General features: G+C 41.5%; 3 protein-coding genes across 3 annotated transcripts; 1 reads left to right on the top strand and 2 right to left on the bottom strand.

The window, feature by feature from the left end:
- The first annotated feature begins 3,448 nt into the window (after positions 1-3,448).
- LOC115674985 (40S ribosomal protein S8) lies at positions 3,449-6,006 on the top strand. Its single transcript, XM_030597535.2, has 5 exons — positions 3,449-3,599; positions 3,695-3,767; positions 4,424-4,757; positions 5,371-5,540; positions 5,751-6,006. The coding sequence occupies exons 1-5, from the start codon at positions 3,596-3,598 to the stop codon at positions 5,827-5,829; spliced, it is 660 nt and encodes a 219-aa protein (XP_030453395.1). The 5' UTR covers positions 3,449-3,595; the 3' UTR covers positions 5,830-6,006.
- A 768-nt stretch (positions 6,007-6,774) lies between these two features.
- On the bottom strand, positions 6,775-11,764 carry LOC115674983 (beta-1,2-xylosyltransferase-like). Its single transcript, XM_030597528.2, has 3 exons — positions 10,876-11,764; positions 10,017-10,166; positions 6,775-7,926 (listed from the first exon to the last, which is right to left on the bottom strand). Exons 1-3 carry the CDS (start codon positions 11,569-11,571, stop codon positions 7,204-7,206), a joined length of 1,569 nt encoding a protein of 522 aa, XP_030453388.1. The 5' UTR covers positions 11,572-11,764; the 3' UTR covers positions 6,775-7,203.
- Positions 11,765-12,910: 1,146 nt separating this feature from the next.
- LOC115675203 (pirin-like protein) lies at positions 12,911-15,570 on the bottom strand. The gene is made up of 6 exons (XM_030597804.2): positions 15,270-15,570; positions 15,122-15,171; positions 14,957-14,995; positions 14,781-14,809; positions 13,818-13,984; positions 12,911-13,641 (listed from the first exon to the last, which is right to left on the bottom strand). Exons 1-6 carry the CDS (start codon positions 15,383-15,385, stop codon positions 13,152-13,154), a joined length of 891 nt encoding a protein of 296 aa, XP_030453664.1. The 5' UTR covers positions 15,386-15,570; the 3' UTR covers positions 12,911-13,151.
- Between the last annotated feature and the right edge of the window lie 9,026 nt (positions 15,571-24,596).

Below are 24,596 nucleotides of genomic sequence, written 5' to 3'. Positions count from 1 at the left end.
TGCACTGTGGAAAAGTATCTGTTTTTTTCTTTGTTTTAGGTTGTCGCTATAACAGTGATGTGTCAAGTGGATGCTTTTGTTCAAATTGAAAAAGTTAAGTGTCGATTTTTTTCTTGAAATCCAAGAGAAGCTTCTTTTTTTGGGTTGGCGCTGCTGCGCCTTTCCTTCTAGAATATGGGGCGAGCCCATTTCAAGTGTGAACAAGCATTGTCATGGACATTGGCCCAAATGAAGCACCAACATGTACTTTGCCCATTTTGAGTCCCCTTCTTGGTTCATGACTCATGAGGAGGCACTGTCTATGTGCACTTTTGGTGAGCCGTGTAATTTGATCTTTTGGGCAGCAAAGGCGTGAACTACATGAACACAATCTCTCGCTGGAACCGATCTCTGAGTCCAACGCGACGTAGATACATCCCTAAGTAAAGTTCAACCAATAATATATGTTTTCGCTTAGGATTAATCAATTGCCGACTCTGGATTCATTATGGCTATCGGATGAGATGCCCTTTATAGACTCTCCCAACGTCTGATAGATCGAAACGAGATATGGGACATAACCTCCATCTTAGCCCAAGCGAATGTTTGTTTGTCATTTGACTACGACTTCAAGAAGACAACATGACCATTATGCTACATGCGATGACCCGATCCAAAGAGGGCGAGAGTGTTCGCGAGGCCCAGAATGCCCCGACAAGGAGCGGCTCTTAATAGGTTTCTAGGATGGCAAACAGAGCAAGAATGAATCGAATTGTGTACCATGAGGGGGAGAGCATCCATGAAATATACATATGTGATGCTGGAATTAACTCACAAGGTGCATCTTTTGACGTTACAAGAAGGGTTAGCAGCAGAACTTCAATGTTAAGCATACTCAGGTAAGAGCAATATCAAGATGAGTGACCTATTGGTAAAGTGCTCACCTATACACTAAAGGACAAAATCGTGAGACTCGGTATGGGATGAGCCAAAGCAAACAATACCTTAAGTTAATCTAGAGGTCCCACAATATAGTATTAGAGTAGGACATCTCCAATAGGTGTGTGGTTAGGCGACGAACCACGCGAAAGCTGATAGGTCTATAATGACATGGTCTGACGAGGACGGAAAGTGTTTGTCAAGGCCGAAGGGCATAGATTAGGTGTAGCTCCTAGTATGCTTCCAGGATGGCGAAAGGGGTAAAAATGAACCGAATTGCTCATTGAATAAAGGAAGAGCGTTCCTAGTATATATATGTGAAACTGGAACTAACTCACAAGAGATGCCTTACGTGAGAGCACTACCATAATGGGTGATTTATTGGGAAAGTGTCTGCCTATATGGAAAAGGACAAAATCGTGAGAGTTGGTATAGGATGGGCCAAAGCGAACAATACCTCGAGTGAATTAATTCAAAAATATCAATGACATGTGCACCTTAGTATCTAACAAAAGACTAGCTCGTTATAAACTAACACGTAACCTCACAACGTCCTCTAAAATCTACACACAAAAAATATCATAATCTAAGTTCTGACAATAACAAATGTCACACCCCAGCCACTATACGTATATGGTAAATGATACGATCATTCTCCTACCCAAAAAATACCCCTTGATAGTGGCCACCAAGATTCCCCTTGGCAAAGTCTCCACGTGTATCACCCAATGGCTCAACCCGAAAGAATGCCCGAAAAACAAAATGCATACGGACAACCTTTTGATGAGTTCAGAACATAGCCACAATGAGCATCGTGCCACTAACTCCGTCCTGTGATAACTCACAAATCAAATCTAAAATCTATCTCATAAATCAGAATACATTTCACAAAAGAAAACATATATCCTTTGGCAATTCAATTCATCAACCATAATTCATTTCATCAACTAAGGCTGCGTTTGGTTGTCCGGATTTCTAAACAGGATAGGACTGGATAGGATAGGATAAAAAATCCTCAGATTTCTTCATATCCTATCCACTGTTTGGTGAACTACAGATTTAAAGTCGGATAGGATAATTTTTTTTTTTTTGCTATTCACGGGTTCGGAGGAGTCGGTGAAGGAAAAAAAGCCGAGAAATTTTTTTGGTGAAAGCGCACAAGGTGTGGGGATGAAGATGACGACGAGTAGAGCGTAGGGTTTCTGAAAAAATAGGCATTAGAAATCCTATCCAGGTCTATCCCACCTCCCCCCCTCGGATTTTTTTATCCGGTCTATATTCGACCTTATCCTATCCTGGACCACCACCAAACACAGGATAGGATAAAACATATCCTATCCTGGCTTTTATCCGATCGACCAAACGCAGCCTAAGTTCATAAACCAGTACTTTTAACCTTTTGCGATTCTTTTCACAAAACATTTCTAATCCATTCACAAAGAATCAACTCAAACAATTTCAAGGGATATTTCGCCATTTCAAATAACCAAAAGGGTAGTAAATACTTGATCTAGTTTTTATGCAACGAAATATGCCATTAACACAATTTTTTTTAGTCTTTGTTAGCATAATAATTTTTGGGTCACTGTGAAAATAACAACATGTTGTGAGGTAAAAATTCTTGAAGAAGTGGACCACAACAATCTATAATTATTACCCACCCATCGGTGGCTGCGTTAGTTTGCGCTCAGTTCCTTTCACGAGAGGTCCTGGGTTCAAAACTCGCCCATCGGTGATTTAAGTGGGGGGTCGTGGCGGTGGGATGCTGCGCTAGCCCTCCTCGAGGACTAGTCGGGCATCACCGCTGGTTTGAGCCCTAGCTCGCCGGCCGCGCGGACACCTTAATTATCAAAAAAAAAAAATCTATAATTATTTGTTATTTATTTTCTTGTGATCCATAACTGACTGTTATTTTCACAATAAATTAAAGACTATCACTCAATCATTTTTTCTTTCTTTTTAACCAAATCATCCCGTGCACGTACATCTAATCACTTTTGAAATACGTGTTTACAAATTCAAATAAGAGATAAGCACCACTCACTTGGCATTCCAGAGCCAAACAACGAAATCTACTCAAGCCAACAATTCGAAAATCGAGCACTACGAAACGAAATTAATATGACCTATGGAGACCTCCAAAATGCGCATGCGACGAATCCCTTTCCTCTCTCTCTTGTTTTTTTTTTTGCTCTTTTTGGTTGCCGGCTCTTCTTGCTCTCTCTCTAATTCAATCTCCCATCCTCCATCTTCTCGTTTCCCTCACGTTGACTTGCGATACATATATACTTCCAGTCAACAAACTTTAGGAATGCGTAGTCACTGTAGAAATCCTCATTTCTGCTCCAAGTTTCACTTGACATTGGCCCATCAAGCCTCATGTCCTCATGTTGGGCTTATACGGGCCTAAGCAGGCCCGTACAAAGATCGGCCCATTATCGCGGGCGTAAGATGAAGCCGGCCTGGATTGAATTGACGTCTTTGCCCGTGGAGGGGCGAACGGTGAGGCCGAGGGCTCTATCGTAACTTCGCGAACTAGGGTTTTGGGTGTAAAAGCGAAGGCCGCCTCAGCCGAGTCGTCTCTCTCTTCTGCTAGTCCCTCCACCCGCCACACAAACCCTAGCTTCTCAGCAGGCGTGTTCGGGGCTGTGCAAGAACAGAGACCCGACCTGCAATCATGGGTAAGTCTGATCTCCTCCTGTGCGAAATCCTCGCGCGCCGCGAGGTTCGCCATCTCCTCCTGTGCATGATGGGAGATTCGGTGTTTTCTTGGCAGGTATCTCTCGTGATTCGATGCACAAGAGGCGCGCCACCGGAGGCAAGAAGAAGGCCTGGAGGAAGAAGAGGAAGTAAGGATCTTTATATTTCATCGTCTTGTCTTTTCTGCCATGTGCGAAGTTCCGTGCTTGTTTTTTGCTTGGATGCTGATGATTATGCGGTGATTCGGGGGTGTTTCGATTGTTAGATTATGTGAAGGATGTTTCTTTTAAGCTTATAGATTGTATGGCAATTCAATGTGTTGCTGTGGGGGACGGTCTTAGGAAGGTGTAGTTTGATGCAGTGTGTAGCATCTGTTACTGGGACCGGTTAGGAAATGCTCTGGTGTGTGTGATTGATGGGTCGGTTTGATTTTCCTGCTTTTAGCTAAGCATCCCTCTGGATCCCCATAATATGCGAAGTAGCCACAGTTTCGATTAAATGGCCAGGTTTGGATCCTTTGGTGAGATTGTGTGGAGAATGAGAGAATTTTGATTTCAGTCTGTTCGGTGGAGATCATTTAGATGATGAGGGGTTCGGAACTCATTCGACTGTTTCGAGTCTTGTTAAGCAGCGTTTAGTTGATGAGTAATTATGGACTTTAGTTTTAATTTGCTCTCGTTGCCCTTCAAAAGTTGTGTCATTGCTCGAATTTATTAAATTTTAATTGGGACTTAAAGATACTCTTCAATCCAGATTGGTCCAATATTAGATGTAATTGACTTTTAGAAACGGCTTTTGCGTGTAGGTATGACCTTGGAAGGCAACCTGCCAGCACTAAGCTGTCGAGCAACAAGACTGTGAGGAGGGTTAGAGTTAGGGGTGGCAATGTGAAGTGGCGTGCTCTGAGGCTCGACACCGGAAATTACTCATGGGGAAGTGAGGCAGTGACCAGGAAGACTAGGATTCTTGATGTGGTGTACAATGCATCCAACAATGAGCTGGTCCGTACCCAGACTCTGGTGAAGAGTGCAATAGTCCAGGTTGATGCAGCACCATTCAAGCAGTGGTATCTCCAGCACTATGGTGTTGATATTGGCCGCAAGAAGAAAACTCAAGCTTCTGCCAAGAAAGAAGGAGAGGTGAGGAATTTTAACTTGCTCTCTCTTTGTTGTACAGTTTCTTGTTAAATTGTTATCATGGTTGCTGTTTGTTCTGCAAAGGTTTGATGACTTGGCCAGTTTCAGTTTTTTTTCTTTAATTGAAGGGGCCTGTTCTTTTTTCAAGACTAGAAACTCTGAAATTTGGTTTTTTAATGATTTCCATGAAACAGTCTGTCTGCACTAACAAGTTGCTAAATGAATTGTTATAGCATTTCCTGAATGTTTTGGATTTCCTGTGTCTACTGAATATTGGTGTTTGAAAAATTAATCTTTGAAAGATGCATGCACGACGACCTTTAGTCTGTAAACCATGAGTGGAGTATGTTGTAGGGTTGAATTCCATGCATTCGTGGACTATAATAGCATTTTTGAAATTTGACAGTTAGGACAGCCAAAAACATTACATGGAAGTATTAAACGGAAACTTGTGTTTGAATGCTTAAGAGACTACTTTTTGTCGCCCATCTTGTCAATTTAGCATAGGAAGTATAGTAGAATCTTTATATGTAATATAGAGCGATTGAATGATGTCATTGCCTTCTGGTTGCGCATTTTCCTTTTTAAATTTTTTTCCCAATTTATGGGGTTGTAGGAGGCTGAAGCTCCTGTTGAGGAGGTGAAGAAGAGCGGCCACGTATTGAGGAAGCTTGAGAAACGCCAGAAGGAACGCAAGCTTGACCAACATATTGAGGAGCAATTTAGCAGTGGCCGTTTGTTAGCGAGCATCTCATCCCGACCGGGTCAGTGTGGCCGTGCTGATGGGTAAGTGTCCTTAGTGGCTTCTTTTTATTCATTATGAAGATTGGAGGCATAGTTTCACTTCCTTGGAAGTGATGGTTAATCCAAAAGCAAATGCATCTCATTACCTAGTCCTTGCTGTACAATTAGATTTATGATTGAATCTTTTTTAGGACTTTGGTTAGATCATTTTACTTGAAATTGCTAGGTCTCATTTAGTTTTCTTCTGGGCAGATACATCTTGGAGGGTAAGGAGCTGGAATTCTACATGAAGAAGATCCAGAGGAAGAAGGGCAAGGGAGCTGCTGCATAAATTTTTGTTTCTGCAATACAGAGGACCCAAATCTTCTATGTCTTTTTATTCCCCTGAACCCTAGTTTTAGTTTTTATTTAAGTGTTTGCATCAAATCGAGGTTGTCATCTTTTTATTCCCTTGACGTGGAACAGTTATTAGTGTATTTGTCTTGATCAAGTCATATTTCTTTTCTAATCTGTGGTGGTTTGGTTCTTATGCTTCTAAATAATTACTCTGCTCAACTTCTTTCACACATTTTGCTAGTGTGAGCCGTAGAGTTCAGGTTTGCCTGTTGCTTTTCTGATTCAAATCTGCTTCGAGTGACTTTAACTTCGACGATTTATACACCTGGAATCAACCCAAAGCTTCCCCTGCCCGGTGGCGGGTGGCAGCATTTGCTTCTTCCTTTCCGTAATGGATGTGAGGCTTTCTAGTAAATCGTATCTTGCGATGTCCTTAAAAATCTGTGTATGTGTATATTGATGGTTGAGATGATTTGCGATTTCGAGTGTTCTTGTAATGCCTAAGATCATTTGCAATGTTGAATCTCCCTGTAATACTTACTGATTTATTTTTAAATTGCGATGAGAAATTGGAAGTCGACTTCTTCCCTTTATGTCTGTTTTAACCCTTCTACGGGATTGGTGCAAAAAGGTACAGAAATGTTGAGGACGCTCGGCAACTGGCGAACGATGTACGAAGAGAAAAATCGCAGAATCAAATCTATATGTGTCGGTACTGGACAGGGCATATAGGTTAACGATTGCAATTGTACGTTTCTCATGTCAAAATCAAATTCCTTCTAACTTGGCAGAAGTATTGTCAACATATGGACTCTGAAACTGCAGAACCATACCCCTCATGAGCAAAGATGAAAAACGAAAGAACTTGAGTCAGACAATTCATCTGACTATATAATCCCGATTAAGAAGTCCATGTAGCCTGCTCAAGAACGTACGGGAATTCCAAAGAAGAGCCTAGTTAGCAAGTCCGAGGAACACAAGAATTATCTATCTGAAAGAATAAAGTTAAATAACATCTCTTTTTCACTGCAACCATCCACCCTTCCCTTTCAATCAATGCTCCACTAAACTCAATACCAGTCAATCAATATATAGGGGTGGGGAGACGGCAATCATCTCTTCAACCGTGGCAGTCAAGATTAAAATATCGATCAAAGCAATCCCCGCCCGCCTTTGAGTAACTTCTTCAATCACCCTCCTTGCATTACGAATCAGATAACCAGATGGGAAAGTTAAATTACTGTAACCACTTTTTCCGTATGAGAACACAATTTACCTCTTCTATGAACAGCAGCAACAGCCGCACATGGGGAAAGCACTCTTCCCCTCCAAGGTGATATCCTTTCAGTCTCAAAAAAACCTTTCAATTTCAGCATCCCAGGCTTTTCAATATGCTACGAAGCTCATTAATGACCGCAGGCGGGTCGGCATGTGACCCCGCTAGATTGATAGCATGGTACTCCAAGCCCCTCCACTTTGAGATTAGTGCAAAATGAGGACGCCTATATTGGCTGCTAATGATCTCGAGAATTACTGTTTTCGGCATTGCCGACACAATGTGAGTTAGACCTGCACCGTGAGCTCCAATAATAACTGAGGCGTCTTGAATGGCTTGCACTTGGTCCTTCATGGGCATGTGCGCAAATAAACCATTCACAAGATTTACTTTGCATTTTAAATGGTTGGACGCCCAGCTCTTCAAAGAATCGAAGACTTCTTGCTCATTGCTAAGCCTTGACTCAGGTTTGCCACTGTGTCGAGGGTGCGCTAAATAGTTTTCACGACGAACAAATAGCACATTCTGACCAGAGGCTGCCTTTTCAGGATGATGTCTGTTCACCGAGAAACCAAAAGCTGATCTAATCATTTCTCCAAACTCAGAAAGTCGAGCAGTCTTACGGTCATTGGGATTCCGCCATAAATCTTGTGCAGATGTCCCCTCGCAGTTTATAGGCTGACTGAGTCCCTTGAACATTGCATTCTCATATCCCAAAGGCGACAGAATGGCATGGCGGAAGCAAACTGACCCGTGAAAACTTTTAGCATATGCAACACTTGAAAACAATGCCTTCCATGTTTCTTCCATGGGCGACTGAAAATATTTGTGGGAGAAATAGTAAGTTACATACAGTGAGAAAGAGTAAAGCATGTTAATACTGTGTAATTCTGAATGTGGAACTAACTCAGTGGAAACACAGCTGCAGAGACGCAAAGCTCCCAGAATTACTTAACAACGTTGCTATGTGTGACTACACTTAATGAAGAAGCTCTGAAGAAGCTAGAAAGAGGCCTTAACAGACGATTTTAAACCAAAAACTGCCATCGAATATACAAAACACAACCCGAAAAAGGAAATTTGATATTTTTTTCCTTTAAATTGATGCTGATTTTGGTAAAAGAAAACACCTAGAAGACATTCTGCAACTAGTAACTGAGAATGCATGCCACTGCAGTGGGGCAGTTCTAAAATCAAAGTGCTATGTAGAGACAAAGTTGGGTTAACAGGTCAGTAATTATGAATAGGCATCAGATTTATCCAGTGAGTGTTAAGTACAGAGTATTCATGATTCATTATTCTAATGAGGTACATATCCACTCTAGAAATAGAATTCTTATAGGTGCCCAAACAAGGAGAAGAAATGGAATAGATGTACCAGAAGAGGATGAAACGAGAGAACAGGTCAGGTGGAGGGGAAAAGGAAATATATTGTTCACAGGAAAGGTTAGTTATTGGAAATCCTAGTTGGGGATGGATTAGGGCGAGGAGAAATATTAACAGCGCAAGATTGAACGAAGGGGAGAATGATACACAATGCCTGGGGAACCTGAACGAAAACAAATTGACATTTGCGTGTCAAGTCGTTATGCTCATTATTCTTTGTAGTATTGATGGATGCAAGCTTGCCATTAAGAGCCTTAGCCCATTTACTGAGCCCTGGAGGACGTTTACAAGATAAACTTGCTTTGTAATGGCAAAGAAAGGATCCATATAGCTAGGCCCTTTACTATTACCACAAATGTGTTGTTGTGATCATAAACAAATGTTCTGGCAAATTAGTGAAAGCAAAAAAAAAATCTGGGGAAAAAGATTTGAGAATCTCATCATTTAGCAAAAATTACATGATTAAGATAATACTCTAGCACATGCAGGTGAAGAAATCCATTGGTATATTATCAATGTTTAGAATATTTTCAAGGAATTAAGACAATTTTCAGAAATAACACTTGAAATTAGCCTATCACAGAAAACCTTTTCTAGTTAATTATTGCTAAGGAAACCTAAAGGTTTCTAAATCCTCACGGCACAGACTCCTATAGGTTTGTTAAGGCATGGGACCGAATCAACATAGTTCCTGCTTCTACTCTATTACATGTTACACAATTGTTTTTGTCAAAAGCTTAAGTGTTAGGAATGGTATCCACAGTTTTGTAAGCATAGTTCTTAACTCCCCTCAATATCAGCTACACTTTATCCAGTAGGTGGATATAATCACATTGCTGAGGATACGCACAGTCGCTAAAAATAGGAGCACAATGACCAAACAAAGAGGGATACAAAATGAAATCACGAGCGGAGCACTTAGACCATGTTAAACACCCATTTTGCCAAAAGTCCAAACTATCAAAGAACTTGCACAAAATGCATATCAAGCGTACTCCTCAAAAGGGGATGCAAATGTTAAATTTACCATGAAAGAATAATGATGATAAGAAAGATTGAGTTTCCTTGATAACTAATTATTCTCTCTAAATTCAGAAGGCTATTACAGATATTTGACCGAAGATAATTTTGGCAACTTTGTTCAATCAGTATCTTATATCAAAAACTAATTGTTATGAGTCTAAAATCCTTTACTCTCATCCGGCTACAATTCCTAAACAAAGTTAACAAAGGTTCTTTCCACTTGTACTGAAGCTGATTTTCTGTGTTCCAGGCCACTCCATGTTGTTACAGCCAAACCCTGTTTAGTCATGCCGAGCATGATGCCACATGTAGATCCAATTTCCACTTTATCTAAAATCTGTGGTACCACTACCACCTAAAAACATGTAGTATGCACCCATTACCCCATAAACAGCAAGAGAACAAATGAATTTCATACTCCCCCAAGACTATCCTACACATGCAGAAATCATAAGCATAAGAACATGAATTCGAAGACCAAAGCATCCTTCTCATACCGTGCAATGGCCGTCTACAAAGATAACGTGAGGTCGATACGGTAATTCAGTGACCTTAGAGGAAACGTATGCGTTGTACCAATCAGTAACCGTGTGGAATAAGTTTGCATATTCAAAGCGGGTGATAAGAAGTGTTGGCTCCTCGATCCACTGCAATCAAGGGAGATGATGTTAGAGAGAGATAAAATAAAATTTAGAGCAGTTAAAACAGAGAAGAGAAAGTAGAAACAGTCCACGTAAAATGAAAGATAAACAGCTAAAAGGGAAAAACCACCTGTCCAACCAGATTAGTCTAGACTCTAGATCCTCAAAATTTTTGTTCTCATCTTCCCAGAATCTAGGGAAAATCAGCTGTTAGCAATATCAGTTTAGCCAGAATTTCCAGCTTCACAATAACCATTGGTTCTGCACAGCCATTATCGATTATGATAGGAAAGAGCTACCACAAAAAACCAACTGTCCAACTGAATTTACCTAGTTTTCACCAAAAAAAAGAAACGAATTTTCCGAGAATGTAGATCTTTCCAATCTATGCGGTTCCCAGCTTTCCCAGAATCTAGGAGATAATTAATCACTTGTTAGCATATTCAGCGTTTCATTATCACTGATCCCCTTAACTGTAATAGCGTTCAATTTCTGAAAATGCACAGCAATTGTAATTGCACTCCCCAACAAATGACATAACTTTGGAGCTCCATATCCATTGATCATCATCACATCCTACTCTGCCATGTAACCGTATATAAGCGCAATGCCGAATTCCCATAACCACCAGTAAGTTCCACATTAATATAAATTGGATTCTATCTGACACGACTAGAACAGAGACGAGGACAAACAGATGGATCAAAAGCATAACCTGATCGCACTGCAGCTCTCCCGGCTTGACGACACGGATCGACCCGATCAAATTACGAATCGGATGCCGCTTGCCCTGGTCCACATAATTATCCAAGAACTCATCGCTCACGAGACTCTTCCCTCTCCTAAACCCCAGCTCGCCGCCGCCCCCTCCCTCGGCGATCTGGAACGCGCCGTCCTCGAACACCGGCATCTCCTCCTCCTCGCTCCTCCTCAGCACGTCCTCCAGCCTCTCCCCTCCCACCGCCATCCTGATCCTCTCCGGCGACATCCTCAGCTGCCCGCCCTCGCAGACGGAGCTCCCGAGCGTCTCGCTGTGGAAGCACCGGAACCACCCGCCCCCGCCGCCGCCCCCGCCGCCTCCGCCGCCCTCGACGGCGGAGAGGAGGTCGAGGCGGCGGGTGAAGCCGTTGCCGAAGAAGGCCTCGCAGGAGTGGGGGCGGACGCTAGGGTTCTGGGACCAGGGGAGGTAGGAGTGGAGGATGGGCCACCTCTTCAGGGAATCGAAGCGGCCGTCGCGGCGTGGCTCGGCGAGTTCAAGGGCGGGATCGTCGTCGATGTGGATCTGCGATGACGAGGAAGAAGCTTCGATTGTTGGCTTCGGAGAAGGGCGGAAGTAGAGGTAGAGAGAGAGGGAGTTGAGGGCGAAGAGGACGATCACTACTTTCAGGAGGATGTAGCTTCTTCCGTTCATGGCGGCTTCTCTCTCTATCTCTCTCTCTCTTCGTGTGGAGTCTGCGCTGAATTCGATGATGATGGCTCGATCGATCAGGCTGATGGGAGGAGGAAATGGCGACGAAGTGTCAAAGAAGAGGAGTCGCGAATTCTGTTGGGTTGACTTGTTGACGACTGAAAACTTGGTCGTAGTCTTTGTTAATGGCGATTCCTTCCTTTCCTTGCATTTGTTCTTTCCGCTTTTATCGCTCCGTCTCTTTCGCATAAAACATTTTTATTTTATTTTTTTCATTTTCCCACGTACGGGAAAAATGAGTGAACCAAAAATTTATACTTCAATTCAGAAAAATAATTTTCCCCTTTAAAATATCAAAATTATTTTTCAAAATATAACTAAATATCGACGCTTGAACTAGAAAATTTACGTTTGAACACAGAAACCCCAATGCTTACTCCTAGGCCCTTTGACACGGCCAGGGCTAGGTTCCACAGGGCCCATCGAGGCCAAGAGTACGAAGAGGCCACGGACTCGGGGGTGATCGGTTTCCGGTTTCGGTTACTTAGGGTTTAGTTGACATTTTATTAATTTTTGTGAATGAATTTATGTCAATGAAGTTCGCTTACGATATAGTTCACATTTTATTAAATTTTTTGAAGAAATAAGAAATAAATAAAAAGTATATATAGTCGGTCCGATCCGATATGCCCGATTCGATCGGGTTCTCCCTTAAAATCGAGAACCGGACCGCCTGAACACCGATTTCACTTTTAGGAAACGGGACCGGATCAACACTCTTAGGAACCGGACCGAACCGGGCAGTTCCCAGTTTGGCCTGTTCGGTCTAATCCGGGCAGTTCTCGGTTTGGTCGGTCCATTTTGCACACCCCTACTAGCCCCCAGGTCGGGGCCCATTGAAGACATACCCAAGACCCAAGTGCCCATATTCGCTTTCTTGACTATCTATACACAAGTCATTAGTGCCCAAATAATGTATATCTATTTATTACCGCATGACAAAAATTATTTTCCACTGCATTTTCAGGTTTCTGCTAAACACAAAAAAAAATTGTCATTTTTCAAGAAAATAACTTTTTGGAAAAATGTCACATTTTCTGCGAAACAAACTGAGTCCAAATTTTAGATTTGTTTTTCTATTTTTAAGTTTTCATTTTTTTTACTAGAAAAAAGTATTTTTATGCATGATAAAACGTCTAACATGAGGTAATAAATTATACAAAATATAATCAGTATCTTTGATCATCAATTTTTGTTTTTGTGAATGAACGTAATGGTAATGCACCCCTCTGCGTGACCTTTGCTATTTTGTATAGACAAATTTCTAAATTCGACTTACAAATTCTTAGAAAATCTCATTAGATTGATGATAAAGAGTCTTCATATAGGCAAGATCAAAGAAGCATCTCAACTCCAAAATTAAAATAAAATAAATCGTTACGGATACAATTTTTTCAAATCACAAATGAATCACCACAAATTTCAAATCAATATACAATTCTAAGAAGCAGCATGATTTTTTCCTTGTACCTAAAAAAAAAAAAAGGCTCCAATTAATCCTCGATTTCTCGATCATAAGCTAGCTAAAAATCCGATCTCCTCCAATGCCTTGCCTTCTCGAATCCATTGACACAATTCTCAAAATCATATATCGTTCGATCGATCTCTTCCTGAGTGTTCATCACAAACGGCCCGAGCTGCACCACGGGCTCGCCCAACGGCTCGCCTCCGACCAAGATGAACCTCAAGGGCTTGCTGGATCTGTTCCACACCTCAACCCCATCTCCGTGGCCGAGGAGGAGGAGGTGGTGGGCCGTCACAGGCGAGGATTTCGGGATTCCAAAGACGCCCTCGCCCTCGAGGACGTAGACGAAGGCGTTCCACGAGGTGGGTATTGGCTGTTGGAGGTGAGCCCCTGGCTTAAGAGTGAAGTCCAAGTACATGGTGGGTGTTCTTGTGTAGATTGGGGATTTGGCTCCTAGAGCCTCTCCTGCTATGACCCTCACTTTGATACCATCTTCTGTAGCTTCTGCAATGTCTTTGCCTGATATCTCTTGGTACTTTGGTTCGATCCTGCCACAGAAAACCGGAGGTGAGAATCATTCTACTGTTAATGATAACTTGTTATGTTAACCACATCAGTTATGAAGGTGATATTTGATGCTTGAGAAGCTTAGCTATTTTGACAAGAATTGCTCCTGCAGACCTAGCAAAAATTCTTATTTAGCTTTGACGAGCACAGAACTCACATTTTGTGTTTGGAGGAGAGGTTGATCCAGAGCTGTAACCCCTTTTGAGTTCCTTGACTTGCGGGCATCTCGGAATGGACAATCCCTCTTCCCGCCGTCATCCACTGTAGATCACCGGGTCCAATCGTCCCCTTGTGCCCTTCGAAATCTTCGTGTGTCACGGATCCCTGTTACAACAAACGTCATTCGAATCAATAATTTTCACTTTTTAAGCATAACAGTTAAAGTGATGCTCTAAATTAGCCTTCGGGTGTCAAAATAAGTTATCCTTATTTCAAAAGGGTTGTTTCTTTTTTGATTGGACCCATTTGGGTAACCACTAGAAGAAGGATGATGCATCTCATCATTGTCATTAATTACCTAAGGATCCGAATTCCCGCACTAACGGCCATGTAGGTCCTCCAAATGATGAATGGTTGAGATTATGCAATTTCCCAACATGAAACACAAAGTACAAACACATGCTGTGCGAAAGACAAAATAACTAAATGCGAAATTTCCTCGGTCGTTTCCCCCTTCTTGTGGCTCCATTTGGGCCAACAAGTGTGTATGGTCAAACCTTAGACCAGAAAGAGCTCTTGCCTTGCGTTTGTGTGGCATGGCCTTTGCATGCTCACCTAAAGTGGTTGCTTGCCGGCCATACCCGTAGACATAAATAATCAATTTCCATCTATTACTTTCCCTGGTTTTGATGAGGTCATTCTTATTGGTTGTATCCTCCATGAGATGAGCAGGAACCCAATATTAAAACAACTTCATAAAAGACTTTATTAATTTTGCTTACTTCTGTCTAACCAACGTGATTCAATCCTCTGTTTCTTTAATTTTATATGAAATCGTCTTGCTTTTTTCTCGACTCTGAAAAAGACTTATTGGACTAGTTTGGTTGCGTTGTGTCTTTTGAACGGCTCGCAGGAATGGAGGAGAGTCAAGAGCCATCAAAATTGAACAAAACTTTCGTACCTGTAACATGTAGGTGACGGTCTCGAATCCTGTTTACAGAAAACAGAAGAATCAAAACAGAGCACGTGTGATATGTCTATGCTTTAAATTTATAATCCGCTCATATTGCTCTGTTTTCTTCTCGAGCGTTCGCGAACTCACAAACCCATGATTCAAGAAGCCCAAGAAACACAAACCTCTGTGCGGATGGTCTGGAAATCCAGCGGGAGCGGTCACTGCAGACCATACAACAGGAAGGAATCAGAAAAAAAAAAATTGGAATTCTTGTCCAGCATTGATTACCAGAAAGATTGAGTATCCGCAAAAGAACAAAAGAGCAGAGAGAAAACAGAGACACCCACCTGAAAATTCGTCCAAGACAAGAAAAGGGTCGAAATATCTCAGCTCAAACCTGAAACCAACACACACCCTTTTAGCCAAACCGTTCGGATCCGCGTTACAAAGATGAAACAAAATGAAGATCGAGAAGATCGATTCCGTCTCTCTTACCGGCCAATGCTTCTCCTGACGACAGCTCCCACGCCTTCGTGCTGAGGCCTTGCCAAGAACTTCCTGGCCACCATGCGCGGCTCGCTGATCTCGCAAGAAACTCCTGCGTCTGTCATCTTCTTCTCTCGATTCAGCTCGACTCTACGGTTCAAGTGTGTTCTGTATTCGTGCTCGTGCTCGTGATCGAATTTGTTTATGGTGAAGCAAAAGCTGGAGACATTTGGGCGTATTTATAGGGAGGAATTGAAAAGAGAGAGGGAGGAGATGGTTATAGCGACAGTTCTTCTTCCTCCTGAAGGAGCGAAGGTCAAAGGGAAGCGTTGGCTGCCAAGTGGGCTCCGTGTGCTCGAGTTCGATCCCTCGAGGGACTTTTCTGTATGAACTTGGATTTGCAATCTCGTGCAGGGTGGCGTCAGCATATCGTGGACGTGATGTGGGGGCGAGGGCTCTGGATCTGGACCGTCGATCGGAGCGCCACGTCGGGATTAGATCGAGGAGTTGGACGTCAGCGATGATTCGCCAGTCGCGTACGGAGAGTGGCTTTCGGGTCCACGATCCTATGTATTGAAAGTATTCGTGGGACGTTCGTTTTTCGGTTCGTTTTGGCGGGGGGAAAAGCTGTAGGGGCCACGGCGTGACATTAACTTCTTCATTTCTTCGAAAAATGAAATTGGGTACCAAAATATCTGGCGTTCTAATTTTCTTCCCGTTTATCATTTTGAGAAACAAGGGTGATCGGTTATCGGGTCGCCGGTTCCCACTCAAGAACCAGACCTAATCCGATTCTTGGAGAGGCCAATGAAATCGATAGTATGTTCTATTTTTTTTAAGCATGTGGTCTATGATCCATTGCGGGATTCCATGCAATCCACCCACAAATTTATAGCCCTTCTTCAACCATAGAGTAGTTCATTTCAACTTTTTCCCTTCTGAATTTTTGAATGATGATGCATCTGTCGTAAAATTTCTCTTTACTTGCTGAAAAACATTAGCGGGAAGATAGCCCATAACTTTGCATTTAGTTCACAACACATGGTCGTCGGGGCGAGGGGCTTGGCACTGATGAGTCCGAAGACGAGATTTAGCCGCAGCATCGTAAATGGTGTACAAAGAACGGAAAAACAAAATAGAGCATTTGGTATTTACCTCGATGAGATGCGATTGCAATCACGATCGGCCAAAAACAAAGCAAGAGTGGGAGGCGAAAGTCGAGACTCGAGATGAGATCGCGAGAGGGAGGCAGCGAGCTCGAGCGAGAGGGACGCAATTCAAGTGAGGGGGTGGCGTCTGAGAGTTGAGCGAGAGAGTGACAGAGAGAGCCGTAACTGAGAGTTGAGCGAGAGAGTGCCTAAGAGTCAGGCAAGGTTAAGAGGGAAAGAGCGATTAGGGTTTGTGAAAATGGCGTGAAAGATTAGGGTGTCTACTTGCATGAGCGAAATGGGAGTCGTGCGACTCATGCGTGTTTGTGTGAGTGAAATCTAAAACGAGAGATACATCAAGGTTTTTTTACAGATTTTTAAGAAATAAAAAAAATTTTAAAAAAAATCGATCTGGTCGGGATGAGCAGTTCAACACCTAGAAATGGAAACCATACCGAAATTTACCGGTTCCCATTTTATGGGATTGGAAACCAGACAGGTGCCCCGGAAATCACCCAGAACCAGCCAGTCCAGTCTGGTCCGAGCGGTGTCTAGTTCGAGTGATTCTTCTTGCTCTTCCCTATCGTAAGCTAGTCACGCCACTTGTGCATCCCTCGAGCTCGATGTACAAACCACTAATACTTTATTTGCAGCTTCACCTGTAAAATAAGTGCTATCATTTGTAAAATCATAACGCTTTATAGCATAGTTAGAGGTTCAGCTACAGTCATGCCGAACGGTCTTTTCATCAAACTGGAACTTGAAATTAACAAATTGACATAGCTCACCGGTTTGATCGAGTAACGGCCACTTAATCAGATTTGTGCTTGAAATTAACAAAATGAGATAGCTCGCCAGTTGGATCGAGTTATTGAATTTCAGTGTTGTGATATTGTTGTGTGGTCTATCCAATTTAGGGTAGCTCTTTTTACCTGTAACTTTTACTTATGACCTTTTAGCTTTTGAATAAAATAGAAAATATTATTGCTGACTTCTAAAATACGACGAAAATTATATATGATTTGCATTTCAACATTTGAATATTTTAAAAACTTTTCATGTTTTTCGTGTAAAATAAAAGCTGAAGTACGAGTGCCGCTAAACTCGTGGAAGAAAAAAGAGCATGAGTCAGTCCAAACACGCCTTATCTGCTTGTTTTTGTAATTCTATAATCAAAAGTGTAGACTTGCGAAATATCTCAAACCTATTTCAATATACGAAAAATGATATGCATAATCTTATCCAAAATTTTCATAATTTTTTGAAATTTAAAATATCACCTTCCTATTTCCATATTTTAGGGAGACAGTCACGAGTAGAAATAATTGGTGATTCTTTATATACTCCAGACTGGTGCGATATTTTGTCTTACTATTCTAGAACTCAATTAGATATTGGGCTCCAAATTAGACTAAATCAATTTTTGACAAACAAGTTGAGTTGGGCAAGATCAAACTTATTATATAGATTTTGAACAAGGTAAGCGAAACTTCTATTGATGTACATAAATAAACAAAAGAAATAGTAGAAATTTGGCTCCTCAAGTTGTGTCTAGGGATGGGCATGAGATGCGGAGCCCCGACCCAAGTGGGGCAGTTTTTCTTTACAAGAGACTGTTAGCGACAAAATTGTTTCATTATAAAAAAAAGGAAAAACATCACCAAAAACCTCAAACTATGCTCGTTGCGAAATATTTATCTGAAATTTTTTTTAACATAAAAATCCCCAAAGTATACCCACTCTGACACATCTACCCTAAACTTTTTCTTATGATTAATGTTCCGTTAAACAAATTTTCAACCAAAACAAAGTCGTTTTTATTTCACTTAAGCCACGTGAACGCCACTGTCAACACCATTTGCTTCCCGGTGTCCATATAGGTAAATTTTTAATGATGTTCATTGACCGAATCTCGACAGAGGGTAAATGTATCACACACGTATAAATTTGAGAATTTTTGGTGTCACGGAAAAAAAAAGTTGATGGTAAATATATCACGATGGGCATAATTTGGAGTTTTTGATGATTTTTTTCTATAAAAAAACAGTGCCCAACTGTGCAATTCTAAATGATATGTGCAAGTTTTCTTATGTTGTCTTGGGAATTCAATTCGTCTATTTATCGTGTCCATATTTGGTCAAATGCGACCTAGTATTCCGCGCGCGATCATCCCTCACGTGTCCCAAGCCTCCTATTCCTTGTGGAATTAGTTGTCCCTTTTTTTTTTCCTAGTGCCGCTTTATCCGACGACCACGTGATTCGATTCAAAATTGAACACGTTAAACAGAAAACTGACGAGACGCCTTCGGTGGGTGACATCGAAACCTCGTCCGCTTCATGTCATCCTCCTCCTCCACGTGAATTACGACGGGGCGGCCTGATTTCATTTCAATAGCCCGTTTGGAACTTGACGGTCTTAACTAGGAATCATATCGTATAATTTAAAATCCAACACATCACATGCGATATTTTCAAAATCTTAGGAGATATCAAATCAGACGGAGTAATAAAATCAAGTCGAATTGGCTAAATACCAAATTGGATTTTATTCTGCACGCCTTGTTCCTATAAGTCCGATATATATATGGTTGATATATAACTCGGCGACCCTAAAATTAAATGGGGACTCGTACTATCTAATGACCCAAATGCAATGTTCTCAAGATCATGACGGAGAATAAATCTCGTGGTCTCGAGTGAATTGACTGAAACGTAATGGAGTTGGAAAGATAGACCAAAAGAGGATGCTCGACCCGTTTGCGATTTAATTTAAACTTTTTTTTGTCTCACTCTTATCTATTATATACATGTATGTGCGGTACCTGTGGGGATCGAATTTCGGACTTGGTATTCTTCGGCCCCACCCTCCTTAATCCATTTATCGACAGGGTCGCATGGCTGTTGGCGTACGCGACTTAATTTGCCGGGTATGATTTTAGAAGTAATGCACGTACGCATGAGACTGACACGATTCGGATGGATGGACGGCAAATAATACTATCTTAATAAAGACAATTAGGTCCCACGGAGGAGAACGTTAATTAGAGACGCGGGGGTTCCAGTGACGTCACCGCTAGGGCAGCATGACGAATGGGAGAGTCCCCGGTCCGGTGCTTCGCCCACGTCACCGGATCGTCAGCATCACGTCACGCCGGGGGAGTCAAAGTCCAGAGGCCTATCGTCGTCGGCAACAACGGAGCGGATGGCATTTGCCGTTTCTAACGTTTCCGTACGACAAGGGAAAACGTTGGCATTTGCACGCATTTGTTTGTTTTCGGTGTCCTTTGGACTCCACGCAAGGACGTCGTCTTTGCGTCATTTTCTTGTCACTCTCAGGCTCCATTCATTTGTCCACAAAAACATCAAAAACAAGCACTTAGATGAAAGGGAGACGGTCCCGGAAATCTGGCCCAATGTAATTATGTAGTTCATGAACTTTTAATCTGTTCAATATGATATCTGAATTTTAGCGCAATATGCAACGAGGTATCTGAACTTTTCATTTGTTTAATGCGGTCTTCGAATTTTTTGTACATGTTCAATTTAGTTCCTGAAGTATATAAAGATGTTGAACAGATTAAAAGTTAATGGATCATTTATGTCATTATCCCTAGAAAAACAATCTCGAGTGCTACTCTGAATCCCGTTTTAAGCCTGACCATCGGGGTTCCTAGCTCGGGCTCGAGAGACTTGGAACCAAGCGACGGGGTCTCATATGTAAGCGTCGGGGTCAAGTAGTATTTTGGAAATTAATTAATATTTTTTAAAAGAGAAAATTATTTTTTCTGAATTTAGGTATAGATTTTACATTGGCTATCAAAAAATTTATCTTCGACTCGTTTTCCTAAGTGATGTAAACGTTGAAATATTAGAAAAACATTTTTTGACGGTAAATTTTTTCGCGACAAACATATCCTCAATCGTGCACCCGGTTGCCATATGCTAACGAGCAAAGGCATTATGAACTTTGATGGAAAATACTTAGGCTAAACCTTCCATCCACAGAAAAGAAAATACTAAATTTGGTCCGTCATGCACTCATCAATCACATCCGTTGAACATGCGAATCTCACCCGGGCAAATTCAGTGACCGTTGATTGCATGTGATCCATGATGAATCACGTGGAATATTATATTTCCTCACCAACGCGCGGGCAGATAAATGCACAGGTCAATCATACATAATTAAGCGCACGAGGCCACAAGTAAATACAAATTCATATAGTGCAAGCTGGCAGAGATGATTGAGCTCGTTTTGGGATGCCGCATGGACCCAATTCTCTTTTTGAAAAAGAAGAAGAAGAAGAAGACATCGAGCAACCGAGGAAGGTTCACGGACATTCATTGCCATGAGGTCTAGGTCAAAAGGAAATTACTAAAAGCTCCGAAGTTGCTTTTTAGAGCAAGTAAAAAGGACACCTTTTTCTCCATCTTTGATTGAAGAAAGTGTTAAGGAAAATTCCCAATAGATTTTGAAGTTGACAAAACTGTCCACGAGTATTTTGTAAGTCTGATAAATACTTTGAAGTATTTTGATTCAGGAAGTTATTTTTGGAAGAAAAGCATATGTCAATCTTGATCTAGTTCGTGTTCAGATTGTGAAAGAACTTAAAACAAAAGAGATTCAGACTCGGAACGAGAAAGTTCAAACGCAGAATCTATTCAGACGCAGACGCTCAAAGTATTCAGACGCAGACGCAGAACTCAGAACGAAAAATAACAGCTAGTGATCTGGCATGGATTTCACAAAAGGAAGGTTTTGATTGACTCAATCTCAGTCTAATTGATTGACAATCAAACATTATGACAAGTATGTATTACAACGGATAAAGCTCTACTTATGGAAACCAAGATTATGATTGTATGAGCGACCAGAATTAGCGGGATTCAGATTTTGTCAACCAACGGCTATTTAATCCATTTTATACAAATCTGTCCAAGATGAAGATTGGAAGATGATCCTCTGAAGACTGTCCAACGGCTAGTTTGGAAGTAGAGGAGTATAAAAGGAGATCAACGAGGAGCAGAAGGTAGAGAACAAAATCAAGAATCAACAAGTCCAAATTCTGAGCATACTCCGATTCAATCTCTTGTCTTTCGTGAGTTTAAACGTGTAATCATTTTAGAAGTGTAGACAGTGTTATAAGTGTGTGCTTAGGTGTGAGATAGTGTGATCTATCAGCTTGGTATAAGCGCACCAACTTCGGGAGAAGTGCTTGGGTTTAAGCGGCACAACTTGCGTAACTTCTCATTGATTTGATTAGTGGAATCCAGCCAGTAGGCTGTCAGCGTGGGAAAGTGGACGTAGGCTTGATCTAAGCCGAACCACTATAATTGTTTGTGTGCAGTTTTCTCCATCTCTAATATCTTATTATATTGTTTATATTGCTCACAAGAACATTTGTCACAAAACGTCTGATCAGAATCTGCTTGTTGTTCAGACTTTGTTCTTGATCTTTTGGTTCCGCTTTAAATTGGTAAAGAATTTATTTAGATCACCTATTCACCCCCCTCTAGGTGATCCTTGCTAGCTACATCAGAAAGCTTTTTTAAACTAGGGCTTTGATTGGTGAATTACAAATATTGACACGTTTTGTGTATGATGCCCATGCTTGCGAAGCAAACCACCAATCGAAAAACTGGCTAGAGAAAGTTTTCTCCAACTGGAGATGAAAGAAAACACAGCCTATTAAAAGTACATTAACCCATTTCATTGAAACAATGGTACATGATTTATAACATTGGCCGACTACCCATTTACATTTTAGGGTGATTAACCATCATCCCGTTCATTTAATCTAGGTCAAGCATGTTGTCGTTGCCTCAAAGATTGTCGTGGGAAAAGTACCAAAAAAAGTCTTAAACCTATTGCATTGGTACAAATTCAGTCATAAATATTTCAATTTGATCAATTTAGTCCTAAACATTTTCATATTGGTACAAATTTAGTCCATCCGGCCAATTTAGGCCGGAAATTGCTACGTGGACGCCGGCGGTCCTACTTGGCGCCGGCAGTCCTACGTGGCACCGTCGGCACTGACGTGGACAAATTTTATAATTTTTTAATAATTTTTTCAGGTTTTTTAAATTTTTTTTCTCTTTTTTTTTCTTTTTCTACTGGTTGGTTAACGAGGGCCCCCGTGCCCTCATCAACCATGGGTAAGGGCCACCGCGCCCTCGCCCAAATCTAGGTGAGGGCGGCGAAGCCCTCGCCCAGACCAGGCGAGGGCATCGCGACCCTCACTGGCCAATAGATGAGGGTTTCGGCCCTCGCTTAGATCTGGGCGAGGGGCCGACGCCCTCGCCCGTGGCCGGCGAGGGTGCGGGGGCCCTCGCCCAGACTAGGCAAGGGTCGCTGGCCCTCACCTGTGGTTGGTGATGGTGGGCGAGGGCGTCGGGCTCTCGCCCGAATCAGGCGAGGGTCGTCGGCCCTCACTTGTGGTCGCCGGCCAACTAGTTATGGGAAAGAAAAAAAAAAAGAAAAAAGGCATTAAAAAATCTGAAAAAATTATTAAAAAATTATAAAATTTGTCCACGTCAGCGCCGGTGGTGCCACGTAGGAATGCTGGCATCCACGTCAGTGATTTCCAACCTAATTGGCCAGATGGACTGAATTGGTACCAATATGAAAAGCTTTAGGACTAAATTGGTCCAATTGAAAGGTTTAGAACTGAATTTGTATCAATGCAATAGGTTTAAGACTTTTTTTGCACTTTTCCCAGATTGTCGTTGATTTGGTGGTCGACGTTCCGTCAAATGGGTGGGTGGGTTGGGTTTGATCTAACTAAAATTGACCAATTTATATGAAATACAAATTTAATAGCCCGGACCCGACCAGGCTCGACCTATACTCTACCGAACATATATTACTAAAACACATCCATATTTAATCTAATCTATAAAAACTTGTATCCACCTAATTAACCCACTTTTAAGTTCTTCTCGTGTATATATTATTGGGATAAAACACATCCATATGTAATCCAACCTATGAAAACACGTATCCACGTAATTAACCCACTTTAAACTCCTTATGTATATATTTTATTAGGATAAAATCGATGTTTTGACTCTGAGATGATAAAGCATTGGCTTTCGACATTGCATAGAATTTTCAGCTTTTTTATTGATTCACAATAAAAAGAAGAGAAAGTTAGTACTTAGTAGTACTTAGTAGTGAATTTATAAAATCACAGTAGCAAATAACGTGAATGAATTGAAATTTCAATCAATTGAAATATAAGATATTGAATAAGATGATTTATGCTGACTGGATTACAATGACAAGAACTAAGATAAGAATATTATGTTAAGATAACAATGCCAGATGCAACCAAAGAAAGATGTACTTCAACAGCTAACGGACGAAACTTACAAAATTTATAAAAATATAAAAAATAATGGGGGGCAGAAAAGAAGCCATATTGATATTTCCAATAAGGGTGAAATTGGGCCCATCTTGCGGGCCCACCAAGACTTTATTGAATTTGAAACAATTCGAGAAGTTCATTATTTTCCCAGAGAGAATGAAGCGAAAGCTACAGAGTTAGGTTAGATTTGGGTAAACTACGAACCCTTTTATCATCCATATTTTTTCGGATTTTGCCAATAAACCCATTTTCTATAACTATCCTCTTTCATGACTCGATCCATCAAATATGGGTTAAAAAATGAATTTATAACTCATTTTAACAGGTCTAGTCCATGTATACCTCACCTAATAAATGGTTTTGATGTGCCCAGTGCATTGGGCCCGGATCTAAGCAAGAATTTCCCCCTTGTTCAAGACAGTCACGCCACCTTATTGCGAAATTGTTGTGTCGCAGCGTGTTGCAACTCCTGCCATACGTCCCGGTACCCGGAACTCAGGCACTTCAATAGCCAAGCATGTATCAACACACCTCGTCAAAACTCAAAAGTGCGATGCCCCTTTGGAGTCGCAATGGAGATGCGGCTTCACCATATCAATTCCCAAGTGATAAAACTCTTGGGCTGCGTTTGGTCGACCGGATAAAAGCTAGGATAGGATATGTTTTATCCTATTCTATGTTTGGTGGTGGTCCAGGATAGGATAAGGTCGGATATAGACCGGATATAGCCCGAATAAAAAAAATCCGAGGAGGGTGGGATAGACCTGGATAGAATTTCTAATGCCTATTTTTCCAGAAACCCTACGCTCCACTCGCCG

Source organism: Syzygium oleosum, unplaced genomic scaffold (assembly GCF_021117445.2).
Source record: "Syzygium oleosum isolate NSW1041296 unplaced genomic scaffold, Sole_v2.1 Sole_v2.13, whole genome shotgun sequence".
Classification (NCBI taxonomy): Eukaryota; Viridiplantae; Streptophyta; class Magnoliopsida; order Myrtales; family Myrtaceae; genus Syzygium; species Syzygium oleosum.
Note: the sequence above shows the minus strand (reverse complement) of the source record. Positions and strands in the feature narration are given on the sequence as shown.